General features: G+C 39.7%; 1 protein-coding gene across 3 annotated transcripts in view; it reads right to left on the bottom strand.

Annotated features, from left to right (window-relative positions):
* si:dkey-178k16.1 (band 4.1-like protein 1) overlaps positions 1-15,617 on the bottom strand; it is a 32,837-nt gene extending 17,220 nt beyond the window's left edge. For all 3 annotated transcript variants that reach the window (XM_026368836.1, XM_026368837.1, XM_026368838.1), the window contains exons 1-3: positions 15,314-15,617; positions 3,591-3,679; positions 3,144-3,293 (exon numbers count right to left, since the gene is read on the bottom strand). In XM_026368836.1, the coding sequence (XP_026224621.1) occupies positions 3,144-3,293; positions 3,591-3,662 (222 nt within the window). In that variant the 5' untranslated portion in view covers positions 3,663-3,679; positions 15,314-15,617. The remainder of the gene's footprint in view (positions 1-3,143; positions 3,294-3,590; positions 3,680-15,313) is intronic.
* Between the last annotated feature and the right edge of the window lie 5,342 nt (positions 15,618-20,959).

The raw sequence follows: 20,959 nt of genomic DNA, 5'->3' as shown, positions 1-20,959 counted from the left end.
GTCAGATTTCCTAAGTATATTTGTTGTGTGTCTAGAGTATATTGTGCTTAAGACTGTAGCAGCTCAAAGCACCATACAGACACAAGTTCACACGGGGTTGTCGAGCACTGTTTGTCATAGAGAAGTGGACAGGTTGAGCTACAGTATCGGTGAGTATCGGTTCTTGTTCTTGAGCACTGAAGGAGTAACACAAAATGCAGATAAACATTTAATCATCATGCATGCTTTAATAAAAGGAGGCTGAGCTTGACCTAATTGTCATGAATCATCAATTACTACATGATCACATCAACCTCACATGTATGGAGCTTGTGGTTTCCTCTGATGAGCCACTTTGAATGTAATCCTGTGCATGCATATAGTAATATATATATATATATATATATATATATATATATATATATATATATATATATATATATATATATATATATATATATATATATATATATATATATATATACTGTTGTCCCATGTTGTCCCATTTTTTTTTTTTTTTTATTAATTTTTGCTGCTACTGCTCTCGAGAAAAAGAAATTACAGAAACTATTTATTTCAGCGATATTATTTATTTTACTATTCGGGCACCAGAAAAATGAAAATTTGATCAATTTTAATACTTTTAATTGTTTCTCACTGTGTGGGACAGTGAGAGTGGTCAACTTCAGCAGCTAAAGACTTAAATATCACCAGCACACAATGCACCAAATCCAAGAAAGCAGACCTCAAACAGCTCTGCCCTTCTAATAAAGTGGAAATAATGATGGTCCTGTGGTTAACCAGCAGAGATGAATGAACTGTGAAAATGAGCATTAGCATTTCGTGAGTTGGAACTGTAGAAAAAAAAATTAAATTCAGCCAAAGTTTAAGTAGTTTCAATATGAGTACAATGGTGTCAGGATTATATTTAAAGAGGAAGAGTTTTCTGTGTGAGGACGGAGGCAGTGATGCATGGTGGTGGACTCGACAATGTAAATCCAATGAGCTTAGTCAGTATATCTTCACTGTTGTGAGCTAATATAAGCTTTAGGCTGCCTTCCTGTGTCTTTATCATTAATACCTGTTCATCCAGTTGAAATCATGCCTGTCATTAAAGTAATGGTTTGACTGCATCCATCACTGCGTCTGCACGTCTTTTTTCCATATACACACACACACACTCTTGTACTGCATGTACTACAGTACACAAAGCCAAACCATGTATCTCCTACCTCCTCATCTCCTCCTCCAATCATTTCATCTTTTCCTCCCCCTCTTTCCTTCTCTCGTTCCACGTTCTCTCCAGTCAGACCTAAAAGCACTCATCTGTCAACTGTATGGATTTCCTGTCAAAAGCCAATACCCCTAGTGTCACTGGCCAGGTGACACTAAGAAATGTGTGTGTGTGTGTGTGTGTGTGTGTGTGTGTGTGTGTGTGTGTGTGTGTGTGTGTGTACGCATGCACATAACCGAGACAGGAGAAAAGATGGGAAGAGGGGTTGAGTTAAAGAGAAATGTGTGTGTTCACAGCCAGGACTCCCGAAATACTGTACATTATTTCCCCGCTTACTCTTGTAAGTAAAATACATGAGGTCATGTGAGAGGCAGTAAGCCATAAAAGGAAAATAGTTGACATGAATGAGGTCGAGCAGCCTACAAATTCACTCCCATCACATTCCCTCAACAGCAGCAGCCAATGGCTTTCCAGTGCTGGCTTTAATGTGATTCATGCAGCTCTCCAAGTCCTGCCCAGGGTCTCCCTCTGGTGTGGAACACCCCCTTCGACATGTCTCGCACTTCCTCCAAAGTCATTTCATGTCCAGGAGCAGGTTAATTTTCTCTCCATCACGATGAGCATGTAAGCCACTGTGAAATTCAAATAAACCAGGAGCGCTGGGAATTCACTGAGCCACACTAGTCTGTTTACAAACAGTAAAAGGCTACAGAATCAAGATTCAGGGAAGCCAGGGATTGCTCATCTGAGCCTTCCATCCCCCACAATGCAGAGCTTGTCTCACCTCCCTACACCCATCACTCCCCCTCTCAGTGAGAACAGCAACAGAGCTGCGTTTCCTGACTCAGTAGAATGTATTACTAAATCCCACTGAGGAGACTAAATCCCACTGAGGTGTACTGTGATGTGGTGTGCTGAGTCAAGGGCTCCATTGAAAAGGGGAAGATGCACACCACCTTCTAAAAATACTGTATTTTTTATCACCTGCTCAGCAAAAATGAATTTTAATCATGTGGGCATTTTACTATAGAAACCAGCCAAACTGGATTTGAACAGCACTGCAAGACAATTCCTTTTCCTTCCAATTATGTTTCTGCATGTTTGCAAAATTTCAAATGGTGAAACAATTACTGAGTTTAGCTGTGAACACACTAAAGTAACAGCTAGGATCTGGGAATATGGTGCTACCTGCACTGACGGAGCAAGAAACAAACGATCACAAAGAAACAAACGATCACTTAGACTTATTCATTTGTTTTTTTATATATGAAGATTCTGTAGGTTCATATATTTAACATTATTACAAAATGTCTAACCCCTTTAGTTTGGAGGTAAAACTCAAAGTTGTCATGGTTCTATCCATATATAGCGGATTTCCAGAAGATCTGCAAATGAATGCTCGTTTCCATCCACTCCTAAATCAGGCAATAACCCACTTTACTAAGGGGAGCACACAAATATCCCATATATATAAAAAAGAAACAAAAAAAAAAAAACAATGTGGAAAATATGATGGGCGTGTTTGTTTCTTGTATCTATTTGAGCTTGAACTTTCCACATAGATCAGATGTTGTGGAGTAGAAGTTATTGACGTGTACACTAAATCCACATAATGATTTATTCACTATTCATTTCCATTTTCTAAATGGATAGTTTGTGGAAGGTTGCTATCGCTCTTTGTTTAGTGTTTCTTTGTTTCCATGCAACTTTGGCTAACCCGGCTGCTTTGTTTAAAACCTCTGCGATCATTCCACTACTGACACCTCATGCTTTGTTGGACTACGTTTTAATGATGTCCCAGATCTCAATGCTGTGCATATGCTGGTACAGTATAAACAATGGCCTCATCTATAAAAATAAGTCCAACGTTGTAATCATTATAAAAACAAATCCTCTCTTCATACTTCCTGACAAAAAGAGACCAGCTTACCTCAACTGCAGTCTCGTAGTCTGAGCCGTCTAGTAGAGTGACTTTGACAGGTACAGTTTTAGGCCGCTTGCTGCTTTTCTGAGGGGATTTAGAGGCTTTGCTGGGGGTCTTCTCGGAGCTATCATCCACATCCCCTTGGTCCTCCGGAACCTGGGAGAGAGAGACAACGCTTTCTGAGTACGTGCTTCATTTAAATATTTCAATTCAGATCCTCAAGAGGCATTGTGTACATGTCTTGCAAAGTGATGTAGATCCAAAATCTTTGATCATGTAAAGCAATAATCAAATAAATGAACGTGAGCTTGTGCATTAAGATGTTAAGTTACTGGCACGGGCAGAGGCAGCTAGCCGCCTTGCATATCAAACAGAAAGCTGGAAGGCCCCTGAATGATTGAGAGGCCTGAGTAAAATGATGTACAGCTGCTGTGAGTTCCACAGCACTCCCACCTGATTGGTTCTCCTGGCGTCACCCTCCAATGCACTCTTCATTTCCCCAGCCAAAGCCTTCTCTGTTGTCATAGAAATGGATTGCAGTCCTGCAACAACACATAAACATATTCAGTCAGCATCAAATTGTTTCCTGTTCTAAAAACCAATGTTTACTGCTGCTAAATGTCCAAACTAGCTATGGATGCTTGATGGATGCAGTTCATGGGATTGCAGCAAAAAACCTTCCCATCTGTCTGCATCAAACCGAATCTTCACTGACATTTTGGTGTAATGGGTGAACTGGAGATAGGAGAGCAGATACCTGTGGTGACATCACATCTAATTTCCTTTGCAGCTACTATGTGGTATTTTTAATTATCCGCTATCTGTTACCAAGGCATTTTAACTGTCTTTTTCACATGCGTCGTCACTGTGCATAGGATAGTGAAAGGGAGAAAGGGTAGCTCAGTCAGTGCTGGCTCACAGCCTCCCACAGGAGCACTCTGCATGAAGAGTGTTGGCTTCAAGACGCTCTCTTCTCACACTGGCAAAGGAGATAGCATAAATTACATCAGCCAGAGAGCCCTGCAGCACCGCACAAGACAGCAGACACGCACAGATAGAGAATAAGAGCGAGACAGAGAGAGAGAGGGAGGCGACAAGGAAGGGTGAGGGCACTGGGAACGTGACAACAATCTTTGGATGAGACAGGAGGAAAGAAAGAGTAGCACAGAATAAAAGCCAGAGGTTACGAGGACAGAGGCACCAGGGAAAGGAAAATAGAGAGGCTGGAGAGTGAGACATACAGGACTGCTGATAGAATATTCAGGTGAGCCGGAGACAGATTAGGTTTGTTATTTGAAGGTGACCACTGCTATAATCGAGCTGCACTCCTGCACCGGGCTCTTTCTCTCAGTGACATACTGTAAAATAGCTGTTACTCAGATTGGGTGCTGCAGCTAAGAGAATCAAATTATACAAGATAAAGCTGAGAGTCAATCTCAAGCTTTACGAGGACGGGGTCACGGGTTTAACATTCTTTATATATCAGCTGAAAATTTGCCAAGATAACATTAAAAAATATATCTTCAGAATTAACAGCTGTGCAAATTCTTTAAATAGTAATTTTCTCATTTTTTACATTCCTCCTTTTCCTAATTATATTGGTTGTCTTAGAATATCCCAATATTTTGACTCTTAAGAGAACAATTGTGAACGGGAAATGCTGCTGTATAATAATTTCTTCATTAAAGCCCCCTGGAAATGTGTTAGCCTATGGCATGTGTAAGATTTAGAAACTGCAGAGATCCCCACTTCTTCATTAACGACTACCTATAAAGTGTAAAACATGTCGTAAAGTAGTCATTCAGTGGTAAACTAGACTTTAAAAATATAGATTTGAACATGAGAAGATGAAATATGGTATCTAAGAAAGAACTTTAGTGCAAGTGAAGTTGTGTGTGAGAAAATGTGGGGGGGAAAAGTATCAAATAAGGTTACTGAGCGGAAAGGATTAGTGAGGAGAGGACATGAGAAGCTCAGATAAAGAGTACAAAGCTTCGAGGGAAAACTGTCATTAAGGAGGAGCAAAACACAAGCTTAATTTGGTCTAATAACAGCCAGCAACATGTTGGTTAAGGAAAAGAAACTGTAGTATTTTCCCCCAAAAGAAGAAGCCCTAATTAACTAATTTTTCTCCAACAAGTTTCTGAGGAAATCTCTATGTTTACAGTTTTGGAAGGCAGAAACACAGCGTGTCTCAGCTTTCATGATAGGTCAGCCTGCCTCTGCATAATGAAGCTGGATCAAAGAGGAGCGCAGTCTGGCTCTGGAAAGGCTGCAGATGTCACATACTCACACAGAGCGCTGTTACTCCACAGCTCGAAAGGGCTTGAGCTGGTTTAATTAATCTCTTTAATGAAAAAGAACATATTCATAAACTGTGCTATACTCTTCTTCTACTCTATTGTCTCATGTTATGGTGGTAAAAATATAGTAAGATTCATATATTTTCCAAAACAGATTTCCCATCTGTAATTTTGCAGGATAAGACTAATGTTTATGCACTGAGACAATGTCAGAGTCACACAGGGGAAGCTGCCAATTTACATGAATGGATTTACATAGAAACTAATTCACGTGGAAGTAGAATGGCTGTCAGAATTTGGTGCTTATTGAAGCTATTTTATAAATAGAAGCCTGCTAGTCCACATTTTTAAGTCATAGAGCTCAATAATAAAAACAATAAAACTCTATTTATGGGTTAATCGTGACAGGAATATCACCATCATCATATTGGTGATGTATAGTACATTACATCTAACTACAGACCCTGAGAAATCAGGACAGCATATTTGTTAAATAACAATAAACTGCACAATAATATCAGAAATCTGTGTTTTGAAGTGAGAATATCACAGATTGTACAGTTTGACACCGGAGCACTAACATGTTCTAGCTGTGGCTCTGTAGTCCACCATTCTGGTCTAGACTAAAATATCTCAGCAAATAACTGCATGAACTGTCATGAAACCTTGTAGAGGCATTCAAATCCCCAGCAGATAAATCCGACTGACTTTTCTTCTAGTGCCACCATCAAGTTGATGTGGTTTTGGGAGGATTATCTCATGTCTCTGTTGGATATGATGCTCAAAATCCCAATAAATTACAAACTTTGGCAAGACTTCAACTTTTCTTTCGAGTGCCACCATCAGGAAAAAAAAACAAAAAGTAAATTTATGACCAAACACAGCCCCGTAGATAAAAAGGGGGATAACGTGCAGCAAAACTGTGCATGATTTAAATAGGGGACACTGTGGTTGTATGGTATGCTTTTTAGACCCCACAGCCACATTATTGCCCTTCAACCTTCCATATGTTTCAAATTTCTAATGCATAGTTTTACCACCTCTCTAATCCGATCTAATTCCTCTGATAAATATCAGTTCTCCTCAGCATTCACGTGAACCAATCCGATCTTTCCACTGCAATACCAAACCCACGAAGCAGCTGTCAGAACAATGTGTCGGCGAATCACCAGCAAACTCGAAATGAATCCTAATAAATCAGTGTCAGAGACTTTAGGCTGCTCATTTCACACACATCATGGTCGCGAGGCCAATCAATTCTTTCATTTGGGTCACTTTGTGATTCAATCACACCGGCTCCACATCAGTTATGGTGTCCGCACACCTAATCATCTGTGCGAGGGACACGTTGGAGACTGAGATGTGGGAGGTTCTGCGGCTGCTTCGACTCGAGATTTCTATAACAGTCATTGTCTTCAAACAGACTCCCATTAAAGGTCTTTCTTCACCAAATCATCTGGGGCCCTTTAGTTCTTGAACTTCAAAGTGTGATCATCATTGAAACTGAATGTGACAGCACTGAGTAGGCGAAACTCTGAAAACTGTGCAAGACTGAATGCCTCCAAAAATAGTTGTGAGCGTTTCGTTTTTTTTATTATTTAAAAAAAACAGACAGAAATGCTGTCTTATTTATACTTCAGAAGTTTATAGACGAACGTATTAGTGTCAAACTAAATTTGGGGAAGTGCTTATATTAGAATGGTTATCTAACTGATTTCTTCTCACCCACCACTGCAATACTGTACTACGGGTTTCAACATTTGCCTGAGTCGCAGTCAAAATAATCTCAGACTGCTTACTCTTGACTCAACTCTTGTCTATTAATGTCAGTACATGTGGGCTGTGGGGTGTATGTGTACACAAGTGAGCGAGTTTTGAATGTGTTTCTGTCTTGATGAAAACTGATCGCGGCTACTGACTAAAGGTCCCAGCAGCTCCTGACAGCCATTCATACTAACTGCATCAGACATCAAGGGACAGACGTCAAGCTCATATTGACAGAGGAAGCTTTGACATATTTGTCTGTCTTAAGTGATAATTTCCTATGGGTTCATTAGCAATGACTAACCCCCTTTTTGAGCCATGGAGATATTAATTATAGACACTTTAAGATTTAAAGGTTCCAGGCTCCAAACTCCAAACTCACTTGTAGCTATAGCATTGTTATGGCTATCATATAAATGAAATACGCACACATATATGGTGGTGCACACATGCACCAGTTATTTTTGGAGTACAAATCCTTTAATTTATTCAGCATGAGCGGGAGCCATGAAGCCATGACTTATTTACACTTCCAGGACTGACTGTCACAACACAGAAGAGAGTACAGATGGTCTGCCACCGTGCTAAAATGTGAGACATCTGTAAACGTGTCTTTTTCTGCAGCGACATACTTGTCTCAACACTTCAGACATTTTTTATCGCACTGCATTTTGTTTCAAATATGTTCTGTCTTACTGGGTGAAAAGTAAAGACGATAAGCCTTCGTGGATGTCTGTGATGTACAGTATTTGACTGTCAAAAAGAACAGATTGTATCTTCAAATTGAATGAATATTCTTTGTTGTTTCTTCAAGTGTGTTACAGAACACCGCAGGCATCAATAAGATAAGCTGTGGTTAGCCTATCAGTCACAGTTATTGCAAAAAATGTTAAGAGAAACAAAATACTATTATCATATGCACACATACACATGCACACAGGCATCCCTATCACCGAGTCATTGCATTCAGGAGTCCATCAGCCTTGCCATGTCAGCTTGTCTTTAGCGATGACCTCCTCTGTTCTCTACATTTCATGTCCATAATCATTGCAGAGCACCGCAGCAGTCCGGATGTAGGCTTGGATTAACCATGTTTTAAAACACACTCTCTGAAATAGAAACGACTCTCAAACCGCATCATGCTAACTCTATTCCATCAAAAGGAAGGCAAATTGCAGACTACGTGACACCCAAAAACATCATTTGCTGCAAAGGCACTCAGATGAATTGCCAGGTAGTAACAGACGTAATGGCTGATGATCCAGGACAAATTGATGTCCATGATGCACTATTCACCGCGGCCTGCCTGTGCCCATTCGTCTTCACTCTATCTCTAAAACAATGGGTCTGTCAATTTAGAGCCCACAAAAATGTGCATGCCTTCAGGCAGGCGTCAGTTCCCCACAAGCCCATCATCAGCAGGTGGGCAGGAGAAATCTGTCAAATGTAGTAGAAGAGGGGAAATACTGCAACAACAGCTCTCACTTCTCAAGCACAATATGCTGTCAGGACATTGTGTATGTAATAACTAAAGGTGTTAAGTGTAACACAAGGATTCTCTGAAAGAAACTCTCATAGTCACTGTTTTAAGTTAATCTAAAAATATTTGTATATATTCCTTTGCCGGTTTTAGATCAACGTAACCTCTTTCAGTTCAATATTCCCACTTTATTGTGTAGCTCTTAAGAATAGCTTTTTAATTCAGGCAGTTTTGGCCATATATCAGTTTGTTTGTGCCAAAGAAATAGCCAAGATTTTTGAAATACCAACATTTACCAAACAAACAAACAAAAAAAAGTCAAATTCTTCCTCATCATTTTGATGGTTTTTATTTCTCTAGCTGTTCAATTACACTAAATGACAGCTTGTAGTTTCCTCTCACTCCTCAAACACAGTATGCTGTCCGGAAAGTGTGCATGTGCTGCCAGTGTCAAACTGTCTGAGAATGAGAGCAGAAAAAAATAAATAAAATAAAAATAAAAACAAATGACGAAAGCAGGGGCAATCAGCTCTTCCCCTGGTCACAATATTGAAGCTTGGCGAGAAAAGTGTTTTTGAAATAATTTGCAAGAAAAAAAGAAGAGAATAAAATAAACTCTGGAAAGATTCGAGCTCCAGGTTTCTCAAAGCAACAATGCTGCGCTGAGCTGTTTTAAACTGATACTCTTGTGGTTTTGAACGAAACATCACAGGAAATCCCCAATCCAACCCCGCCTAAATTTAGGTAGAAAATCTGCATGACTTCATAAAAATAACCCACTGAGATTTTAGAAAACATCACTTAGTATGATTGTTTTTTTTAATTTATAGAGCATCGGTATAGCAGACCCACCCACACAACACGATGGATGCTGCTGATTGCTCCTTTTCTTACCTTTTAGATCAAAGCGTAGCATTTAACGCTGCAGATCGGACCCAGAGACCTTGAACAAGCTAAAGGGCACATGTATTTGTCCATTTTTGACAAATCCAGTGGAGCTGTTGTTAGACGAAAAGTGTCATCCGCACAACATCCCCCCAGGGTTTTTTGCCCCTATTCTGCAGTTTTGCTTGTTTACTGTTTACTTCTAGCAGCAAGCTTTTAATAGTGTATGGGGGTGGGAGTGTGTGTGTGGGGGGGTTAATTTGCAATTAACTGACCATTTAATGAAGACACTGATTTTATTCAGCTTGCTAGATTTTAAGCTACAATCATTCAGCAACAACCATTTGACCATTTTGATGTTCTGGCCCCTCTTGTGATTTATAAAGGTGATTTATTTTTATGCTCAGCCTTTTGTAAAACTGATTTATTTTCATCCCTTGTGTTTCTCTAAGCAAACAATTTCACTCACCTTCTTTATCTACTCCATAGTTTAGTAGTTTAGCATTGCTAAATAATTAAAGTTGCAACAAAAGTGCCACAAAAGCAAAGCAGTAATAGTGGAAGTAACGGTAGTAGTGGTAGTGGTAGTGGTAGTGGTAGTTATATGTAATGTGCTGCAGATGGGAGCACTCTGTGTCGATAATGGGCTTACTGATCTCCAGGCACTGTTCTTCCTTTGCCAGAATGTCTTTTGTGAGTGCATCTTTTGCAAAAAATGAACAAAGCATGCCCCAAACTGTACTCCTGTTAATTAGGCTATTCATTAATTTGGAATTTTAAAAGGGATATTACTAGCTCTCACAAACAAAGACCGTTTGCACCAACCAAACCATCTGTCTATTTCAGGATGTCCTAAAAGAAACAGACATTCTAATTGATTATAAATATAGATTAAGGTTATTTTTGGCCCAAGTGTAAAAGTACCCTTGTTGTTTTCCAGAGAGTGTACTGGACAAGTTGGCTGCTCTAATAGATTGTTGGCACTTTCTGGAGGTTAATCCCTCTCCATGGTGCCTTTGAGTAGCACAAACAGCAATCTCTGTGTTTATCATTTGATGCCATCAGTGCAGAGGGACTGATAGTCTTTGATGGGAAAGCTTTAGTATCCAATAACACAATGATTCTTGGAAAAGACAGGTAATTATCATAGCTCACAGTATCATTTCAGAATAATAATTTAAAAAAAATAACAACTTATTAGAGGTCTAGTCATAAGAAAACAAAAGTCTAGACATGAGTTTGTTTTCCTATTTGTGTGTGAGAACCATCACACAGCCAAGTGCAACACACAATTCACAAGGATGGAGAAACCGTCTGCTCTCCAGCTAATATTTTGAACATGAGATGACACTAAAGCTAAGATACAAATGTATATGAAACACCCAGTGTCTAATTTGGTCATTCAGTATGGTCATTCAGTAAAATAAATGTTTCAAATGGCATTTCCTGTGAAGGGATATGGTTCTATGCACATGATCCCAATAACTTTGGTGATCCCCAGAGTTCACATAGCTGTAGTCCCTGGACAAGACACTGAACCCCAAACCCTTGAGGCCTTAAGGGGGCAGCCTGTCTACAAAGAATTTCCACAAGGGGATTAATAAAGTATCAATTATTATTTATGTTTATATCTTAAACTGTATGCTATTATTACATCCGCAGACTTCTCTCAGTGCTTTAACCAATCACTGAACATTTCTCAGTGAGCCTTGCCATGTCATCATGCAGCTCCTGCACATATCTGCTTAATAATCACGGCTTCCTTATAATGGCACATACAGCCACTCCATCAATCCTTGCTAGGCAGAGGCTGACTCAGAGAAACTAGGTATAGGACAGTGGGGGTTTGGGAAGAGGGAGTGGCGAGATGCCCTTGTTCACAGGAAGCCACATACACACATTCTCCAAACCTCTGGCATTCAGCAGTCTGGGAAGCAGATTGCGTAGCCCAACTGTTAAGTCTGCTGCAAATCATGTCACACCCCAACCGAGATAAATGATACGACTTCTGAACCAATGAGGCTGCAAGTTCATCCTCCCAAAGAGAAGGCAGCCCAGGGGGAGTCGTGCTACCTGCATCGACATACAATATGAGCACATTCTTGTGGAAAAATTGTCAAGGGGGTTATTACAGTTTCCACACATCTGATGCACTAAAGTCCCCGTTTTGAACAGATCTGAAAAGACAGACTGTGTGATTACAAACGTATCTGTGTCGGCTTCATTATCTCTTAGAGTCAACGAAGGTGGCAAACTTGCATTTCAAAATTATTAGAGCAGGTGGGCAGGTCACTGCAAAGTTAATCCTCACTGATTAAAGCAATCTAGCGGCGACATCTCTCAAAACGAGCAGTCGATAAGCATTATTTGATATATGAGATGAATATCTTTAAAAAATGTTACAGTTTACACAAGTGGAGGAGCCACTCTCCTCCATTCTACACCACAAAGTATTCTTTAATCTATTCAGAGAAGGAAGGTCATGTCAGGATATATAACAAGAGATGAGAACATCACATTAAAGGTCAAAGTAAAAGAGGAATAAGAACTCCTAGGACACAGCTGGAATACCCAGATAGATAACCTATTTAGAGTTTGAGATTAAAACCCTGAAATTATTTTAAGAGCCATTACATACACATGAAAGATGTTGACATACTATTGCAACATGTACTAATAAGCCCAGTCCACAGTAGACAGACGGATACTCTGCAGGACTTCACATGCAAAATTAAACGAAACCAGGCGGATTAAACCATAAACTATTCTTTTTACAAAACATGGGAAGTATCTCCAATATATCTTCATTGTCACAGCATAGGACACAGCACAATGCATTAAATTAAAAAAAGTCAATCAAGCATATAGTTGTGAAATTCCTAGAGGTCACATTTAAAAAACAGAAGAACATTACCTTTCCTCCATTTAAACAGTAAAAAGCCTCCATTCTCATAGTGTACAGTGATCCCCCACCATGCATTTCTGCAGACCTCTCCTAAACATATCTTCACTCTTCATGGCAATGACAGGAAAATGACGGGCACCACGCTGCGCCTGCGGTGCTCTAATTTTCTTCTATTTGACTGAAGAGGACACTGTCGCCACTAACGATAGTTAACACTTAGAGATCAGGCGTGCCTGTTTAAAATGCAGTTACCATGGGAACCCTAGCCCTAACATCATCTGTCAAGTGGATCAAAATAAGATGAAGAATAAGAAAAAAAGAGAGAACAGCCCGTGGGCATTATTTCACCAGTAGATACATACACACTCATGAGATGGAGGGAGAGGTGAACCATCACATGGCACAGTGCTGAAGAATGTGACAGCTCATGTAGACATAGGTACACTGAAGTGACACGGTGGAGAAAGTGGTGGTGGAGGAAGAGCATGACCAACAGTTTCAACTAGGATGTTGGTTTCTAGTCTACTTTAAAATTGTTTGCCACAAACACAAAGCTCAATGAAACAGTGTTTCTCTAGTACACTCTGTGCCACTGGAGGGGTACAAGGTTATGTAAGATTCCAGTTTATATAGTTTGAAGATCAGGGGTTAGACATGTTAGATTACTGATGTTATTATCAATTCAAATTCAGCTATTTCAGTATTTAAATGAAGCTTACAATATGTAATTGTCAAAATAAAAATGATTCTAATGACCAACTAGATCATTTATTTGATCTCAAACAACTATTCCAATACTAATCATAAATATATCCTTCAAAGCAACATTTCAGATTTTAAACACCATCACTGGTTTGGAGCCAATAGAATCTACCCATGTGAAACTGTGTTACCACTTGCTGAGTTAGGAATTGTACCCTTCAACACATGGTTCACATACTGTAACTTGTGTTGATAATGCCAAAAGTTATTCCATGTCGTTATCTTTGCATATGAGTCTTTGAAAGCTCCTCTCACGTTTAAGTGATGCAGGGTTTGTCTTGTGGAGAATTCCAATTTGGCTGTGAACAGACCACTGGCCCCGCTTCAATGAGCTATTACAAATCGATTATACGATAACTTGAAATAGGACTCGGGGGAAATTTGTATTGAAGTGCGCCACCTTAAACAAGCAGGCAAACTGAATTCTTTTGCACAAAAACACATGCACAAAAGTGCATCCTGCGCCCGTAGCAATACAGTAAGACACTGAAGGCACTGGTGACAGATTGCACCACCTGTGAACACTGTGTGTACCTATGCACACATATGGACTAAATAACCTTGATAGCACCTCCTTTAAGAGTTTGACTGAATGCCTGTTACATCTTATCAAACACAGACGTGAGGAAACTGTGGGAAATGTAGCATCCATTTCCAATATTGTGTAAACTACAGTGAGGCTAAACCACTTTCACAACGGCTTAGAAAGAGGTATTGAGTAATTTCTAACACAATATGCACCTGCAAGAGGCTGTGCCCTCTAGCGTGAACAAACAGAGGGGTGTGACAGGAGAGCACCACGCTGCTTATAGTTGCACCATTGTAATGCATGCCAGGGAGGCTCGAAGTGGAGCAGGTGAAAGAAAAAGAAAATGAGCGTGGAGGATGCATCGAGGGACAGTGGCATGGACGGACAGGCAAATGGATTTTAGATCTAACTGCCCCCTCCCTGATTCTGCCTCCACAAATTCGGACAGACTGACAGTCTGTGTGAGTAGGAAGAAGGCCTAACAGCAGGATGCACGACTGATAATTATAACATGAAGAGTCAGATTTGTCTGTAGGTGTAAAGTAAAACTTGGTGAATGGTGCATTAGGGTAGATTTTTCTTGCAATACACGGTTTTTTATTTAACTACTGTGTCTTCATTCTTTGCTAAACTTTTACCATAGTATGTGTGTTACATGTTTGAGTCAAAATCATCGATTGTGTTTCTTGCAGATCAGTTTTTGTTCCTGCTTTGTTCCAACCCAATCTCTAAATTGAATTTGACTGTCACAGGGGAATGTATTTTAGGACTACAGAATGTAGGACAAAGGGAATCTGTTTGGAAACACATTTTTTAAAAATGTATTCCAAGTAAAAAGTAATCTGATGCTTTGAATTGAGGTCAATTTGCCCTCTTTGTTTATCTGTTGAGATCTCCTTTAGTTTCATGGCATGTACAGTTTAATAGCCCACTCTCTCACAGGCCAAGTGACGCGTTCAGGAGCCCTGATCGCTCGGGCTCCCACGCTGCCCTCCGTGCCACACCCGCGAACATACCCTTCAATTAGCTCATTATCTCGAGCATCAGCTGTTAGCCTATAGCTTCACGTAGAAATCCAAATCACAGTCCTCAGCCTGCGCACACTGGCATGTCCAAGAATAGGTGTGAGCCGCTGTACGTGGGTTGAATGTGTACAGTAACGGAGCCGATCAGGCTCCCGTCAAACGATAAGAAAGGCACACCTGCTGCCTCGTCCTGCCTACTGGGCCTCGGTGTGCATGAAATAAAGGAAGCCCTGGTTCTGTGCAGCTTATGAAAGCAGCCTGCCGACCATATTGGCTGGATCAAAGCTCTGTGGCAACACCCTCTCCATCCATCCATCCATCCATCCGTGACACTTGAGGCACAAAGCGGCGTCTTCGCGGAGCGCGCCGAGCGCGGCGTTGCGCGAAGCCCGTCACCGGTACGGAGACGCTTCCAGTTCCCGTTGCCAGCAATGTCATTTCGAAACAACCGGCAAAATGCAGCATGCACCTGTTCCGCTGTCATCGGCGCCCCCATCACAAACCAATAAAACGCATCTCCTACCTGTCCTGTCAGGTCCGGGAGTCGAGCTTCACAGCAGATGCTGCAGGAAAGCGAGAGACGGACGCCGCCACCGCCTCGGAGCGTCTTTCTCTCGACTGCCACGCCAGATGTAGCCCCTGCAGGCTGGGACAGCAGATAAGCACAAGCCGCCAGGGATGGCTCACGGTCGGGAAGGACTAAGAAGGAGAGTAGAGGGGCGTTTTCGCCGTGGAGGCGAGGGAACTCCTAACGTCGTGCGTGATATGTGAGGACCACTCCGCTGATGACACGCAGCGTCTTCTGCCACATGCTTTACTGATTTGCGGGTCGTCTTGTCCCACGGAAGGACACAACCGAGCACTTTGGCGTCTGCAGAAACAATGATCACACGCCCAGTTCCCACAACCTCATTTCACAATAAGCTAAACAAAATGCAATCATCATTTCTGTGATCACCTGCAATATTGTGCATTTGAATAAACCTCGTCTTTTCAGGTTTAATCAAATGTTGCATTTCTAAATGTTCTCACTAGAATCCTAATATCCAAATTCAAATGCCCCACATCTTTAGGCTGAGGAGAGGAGGACACCTGCAGAACTGCTGCTTCAGAGCGTTTAATAAGACACACTGCTGCAGCCTATCTGTGTCAGAGCGCCCTCAAATGTTTTTAATGCACCTGCCAATTACTAAAAGTCCAAACGCAAAGTGAATGTGGCATCTTACATTGGAAATCAATGCTCTAGGCTTTTGCATAAAGTGGGAAATGTTGTTGACATACGCAAACCAAAGAGCCCAGAAGACACAATGTGAAATGTAGTTTTTGTTGTGCTTAGATTTTTATTTCATCCGCTTTATTGTCTCAGAAGAAATAAGCTCTTTTAGTCAGCTTTTAATGAGACACTAATCCAACAAACTTAAACTTCTGACATGTTTTAAATTCAGTAGCATGTAAACACCCTGTAGCATGAAGTAAATCTGATCTGTTCCTTGTAGCATGCACATGTCTTGAATGCATGAGGGCTAAGTGGGTAATATATTGCACTGGTGACTCATAGGAACCTTCTGTGCCGAACGCCCTCTTTGGCTTTCATGCACAAGTGTTCTGTTCAAATGCAAATATGCATACAGGAAAATCAATTTCTGTCACGCATCAGTGGATCTCCTTCAGATGCCGGCAGGATGCAAAAAAAAATGAGCAGTGGAATGACTTCCTCGCCATATGGGGAAGATTTCTGGAGCACAAACTAACGCTAGAGGACATGTTTTAATTGATCTGTTCTGTATAAATTAAGTATGATGTTGCAAAGCCTATATTGAATATATGGCAAATTAATTAAGGATAATAGTATGGCTCCTGTGAACAAGAAACTTGTGAAGAAGAAAGTGAGGTCACCCCAAGCAGCTGTGAAATGACTTCTCCACATGGTGGCGATCACATGCCACCTTCACACACCTGGCAATGCCAAGGACATGAGTGAATGATCTATTGCTTAGTCTGTACATGTTTTACCTCCACACAGGCACATATTCGCTTTTAGTTGTGCCCCTGGAAGCGTTCTATTGCAGCTACATTTTAACGTGTACACACGTATCTGCTTGTAGTTTAGTTTCACCTGATATTAATTATGTCGCTTCGAGCTCTCACATTTAAAGTTTTATCCTTTCTGCAGTGATTCTCTCTCTTATATTGAGACTGTAGACAGCCATAACTCTCCTCAATACTTAAAAAAGACTTCCTTTAATGTAATTGTCATATCCTCATATTTCCTGGAGGCACATGGAAGTTGAAGTCATGTCATCACCCCTTTACACAGGATTTATATTTGCTGCATTTTTAAAAAGTAAATCCAACACCCCTGTTTTGTTGCCACAGTGTCTCTACTAATACTGTGGACATCAAAACTATTACCAAATTATGTAGTCAGCAAAAAAGCTTAACAATGCAAAATATGTTTAACACTTTAGATTCTTCAGAGCAGCTACCTTTGGCTTTGAGAAGAGGTTTGCACACTCGTGGAAACCAGCTTCATCACGTAGTAACCTGGAACGTACTGTAGTCTTGAAGCTGTTCCCACATATGCTCAACACTTGTTTGCTGCTTTTCCTTCACCCTGTAGTCCAGTTCCTCACAGACCCTCCCAGCTTAGTTTGGGTGAATGTGGAGGCCAGGTCATTCGATGCAGCACCCCCATCCATTCCACACTTATGCTGTCATTGGCTGATGATGATGATGATGATGATGTTTTTTCACCATGGATGACAGGGTGGAGTGATAGCTGGGCGTGGGCCAGGTTTTGTTTTTTGCTGTCTCTTTGTGACTGGTGTGTTTTAACATCTGTTGTTATCGTCTGTTTTATAGTTATCATAGGTATGTGTTCCGTAGCAGAGGTGGTAGAAGCACACAAACGTTATTCAAGAAAAACTGAAAGTACATGTCAAGAAAATACTCCACTCCCCCTTCAAAAGTATTGGAACAGCGAGGCCACTTGCTATGTCCTGAAAGAGAAAGAAAGCACTGGTGTACTAAGTAATAGATATTGAAAGGGGTAGACTGAGGATGACAACAGCAGCTGACAACATGTCAAACCCAAATGTTTTCACTCTACCGCGAAAATAAAGGAACTCGCCTATTCCAATACTTTTGGAGAGGAGTAACACTTGAGAATTGTCCTATGTGAAATGTGAAGCATTAATTACATGCTCTAAAATATGCTTTTATATGCAATGTGTAAGATTTAAAGGGATATTTTAGCAGAAATTATATACAGCATTCATGAAATCACATGAATATAGATATAGAACATTTACACCTGACAGACAGCACAGAGTAGGTTCCAATGGAGCTTGGAAATTGAGTTTATGGTGTGAAGTTGCATACTGCAATCTCACCACTAGATGCCCCTAAATCTGTCCTGTTTTACACTTTTTAAGTACAAGTACTTCACTAAGAAAAATAAATATTTAAAACAATGTTAAATTTGATGCTGTTGATAACATGTTTAATTGAGTCTAGTCCAGATTTGGTTAACAAACTTCAAATGTGAAAAATAAGTTCAAGCGAATTTTCTTATCTAGTGACAGACTGTAAGCTCAGTTTAACCACTTCCCAGTTGGTTTCTCCATATTTAAACATCAGCATTTACGTTTTGGTTATTTATTATTTTCTGTATTAAAAATCTACCTGTCAAACATTATTTATAATAATGTAACAATATTAACAATACAATTTTTTTTCCTTTAAGGCAAGTTGAAAGTTGAAAAGTTTATTAACTTAAAGTTTATTGTAGTGGAGACATAAAACTTACATGATGGAGATGTTGTTTTATTAGATTAAGCTGTGGTCTCTGTGGTAAAATTATAACTTCTGTATTTAGGAATTCTTACCCTGACACACTGGTTGATTGACAAACAGCCATATATTCTGTATCGTGGAAATGAGAAAATATATCAACACATCTGACTGTGACTGACTGACCATGTCACTGAGACAACAGCCGCTAATTGAACTTAATACTTTACATTTACTGAAGTTGTTTGTTTTTCTGTTAACATAACTCTGACACAAACAACACAAGGTGACGTTGACATGGGAGACAGCTGGTCGTTTCCTCAGTTTACAGCAGCCCTTTGCCTTTTTAACGATCATTAACCTTAACCTTATCCAAGTATTTATTAGGTCTCTCAACCTTAACAACATGGTCTTTTTTTACCACAAACCTAATGTTATTTTATACTTAAACCTGGTTAAGGAAACATTTATCACTGCCTTGTCACAGATTAACACACATTAACAACAGATTAGATGACAACATTTTATCACTAAATTTGGAGGGTCTATTAAAACGTTTACTATTTTCACACTCAGTAGTTACTAAACGGCAATTATTCCAATTTAGTTCAGTTGACCCACATTTTCACAGCTGCAGGGTATTTTATAGTTCAACCAGCGTAACAAATAAATAAAACATGCTGGTATACACAGAGCAGTTTTATTCTGAGCAAAAAGCAAGTGTTTAAAGTTTTACACAATCTTAGGAAACACAACTCATGGGCTGTCCTGTCAAGACGTATAACAGAATCTGCCACTAAAATCACACATGTTGCTGTGACAAAGACCTTTAGTGGCCGTGATAATTGTGACCGAAGCAAAGGAGGAAGTAAAGGTGGCATTGTTACGTCAGACTTGGACATGGGCAACAGCTGCCTCTCCTTCTACAACTGTCCGTGCTGTTTTTTCAAAGAGTGACCACGACCGTTGAGCTTAACCTTAACCCTTAAGCGTTTATTAGGTCCTATAATTTGAACATCATAGTTTTTTTTAACCCAAACTAACAATATCTTAAAAATAGCATTTTATTTTTGTTATTTTGGTATTCAAATATTAGATAGAAAATAAAGAATTTCAGCTACTTCACTCAAACTCAAGGCCAAAATGTAAGATTAACATGCACCAAAGCTGTAAAAGTAAGTGTGATAGAGGGGCCTTGGCTTTTCCTGTTTGAAAACAATGAAGATTAATTATTTGTGATGATCGAGTTAGTTGACGACCAGAACAAATGGTGCATCCAAGAAGTGCTGAGCTTCGTGTAAAGTTTCACAGATCTTTTTTTCGTTTACTATTCTTTACAAGTGTGTTTGAACCCTTTGCCAAGTGCTCCCCCATACAAGAGTTTTACTCCCCTTTGTTCTCCAGTAATGATCCACTCTTTATGAGTGAAGGTCAGGGAGTCCAGAGGAGCCTGAAGAAAGGAGAAAAACACTCACATTCACATAGAAAAGATCAAGGAAGCAGAAGGCTATACTAACATTTTAAGTTCAAAGACAGCACAGAGAATAATTTTATTTATTATTATCTTCCAAAGAGCTTGAATTTGTGTTTGAAACCTCATCATATGAACAATGTTATGCTATGCCAAGATAATTCTTCAATTATTCATAAAAAATCTTAATAAAAACCTCACAAATGAATGATTATACATTCATTTATTCTCCAAAAACCTAGAACTTAGGACTGTATAATAACTATTTAGTTTTTGTCACTGCATATAGTTAAACAGCAGATATTCATATAATATTGTTCAGATTTAAGGAAAGATGCATGGAAATAGATTTTTTTTTTTTTTACATTTCATCACAATAAATTTAGTAACACCATAAATCACAGTATTATTGCAAATGTGAATTCTAAGAAACAAATACGAAGACTGAAGTTAAAAAAAAACAAAAGATCTGGTATGATGTTGCTGTAGGAAAATAAATCATAAACAGAAAATAAATACATAAAGAAGATACACGACTGAGATCATGACAGGCTGCCAGTGTTCCTGCCAGGACTTAATTAATCTTTGAAATGTCTCAATCACCGCACCTTTCACATTCATCTATAAAGCACATCCCCAGCTCCGCCTCAAGCCAGGCAACTCCTCAGGTAGCAGCTTAAAACAAAAACAAATACACTTTTAACATTCTTGGTCTCTAAACATCCCATATTAATCAGACTTGGATGACACTAAAGAATGCTCTTAAGCAGTAAGACTTGTGGAAATGAAACTAGTCCAGGAAAATTAGTTGACATGTGGGACGTAATAACTGGGGTTCTTGCAGCTTTAATAAAACAAAAAGAATAAAATATAGTAACAAGAATATGATAACAAAAATATGTAACA

Source organism: Anabas testudineus, chromosome 7 (assembly GCF_900324465.2).
Source record: "Anabas testudineus chromosome 7, fAnaTes1.2, whole genome shotgun sequence".
Taxonomy (NCBI): Eukaryota; Metazoa; Chordata; class Actinopteri; order Anabantiformes; family Anabantidae; genus Anabas; species Anabas testudineus.
Note: the sequence above shows the minus strand (reverse complement) of the source record. Positions and strands in the feature narration are given on the sequence as shown.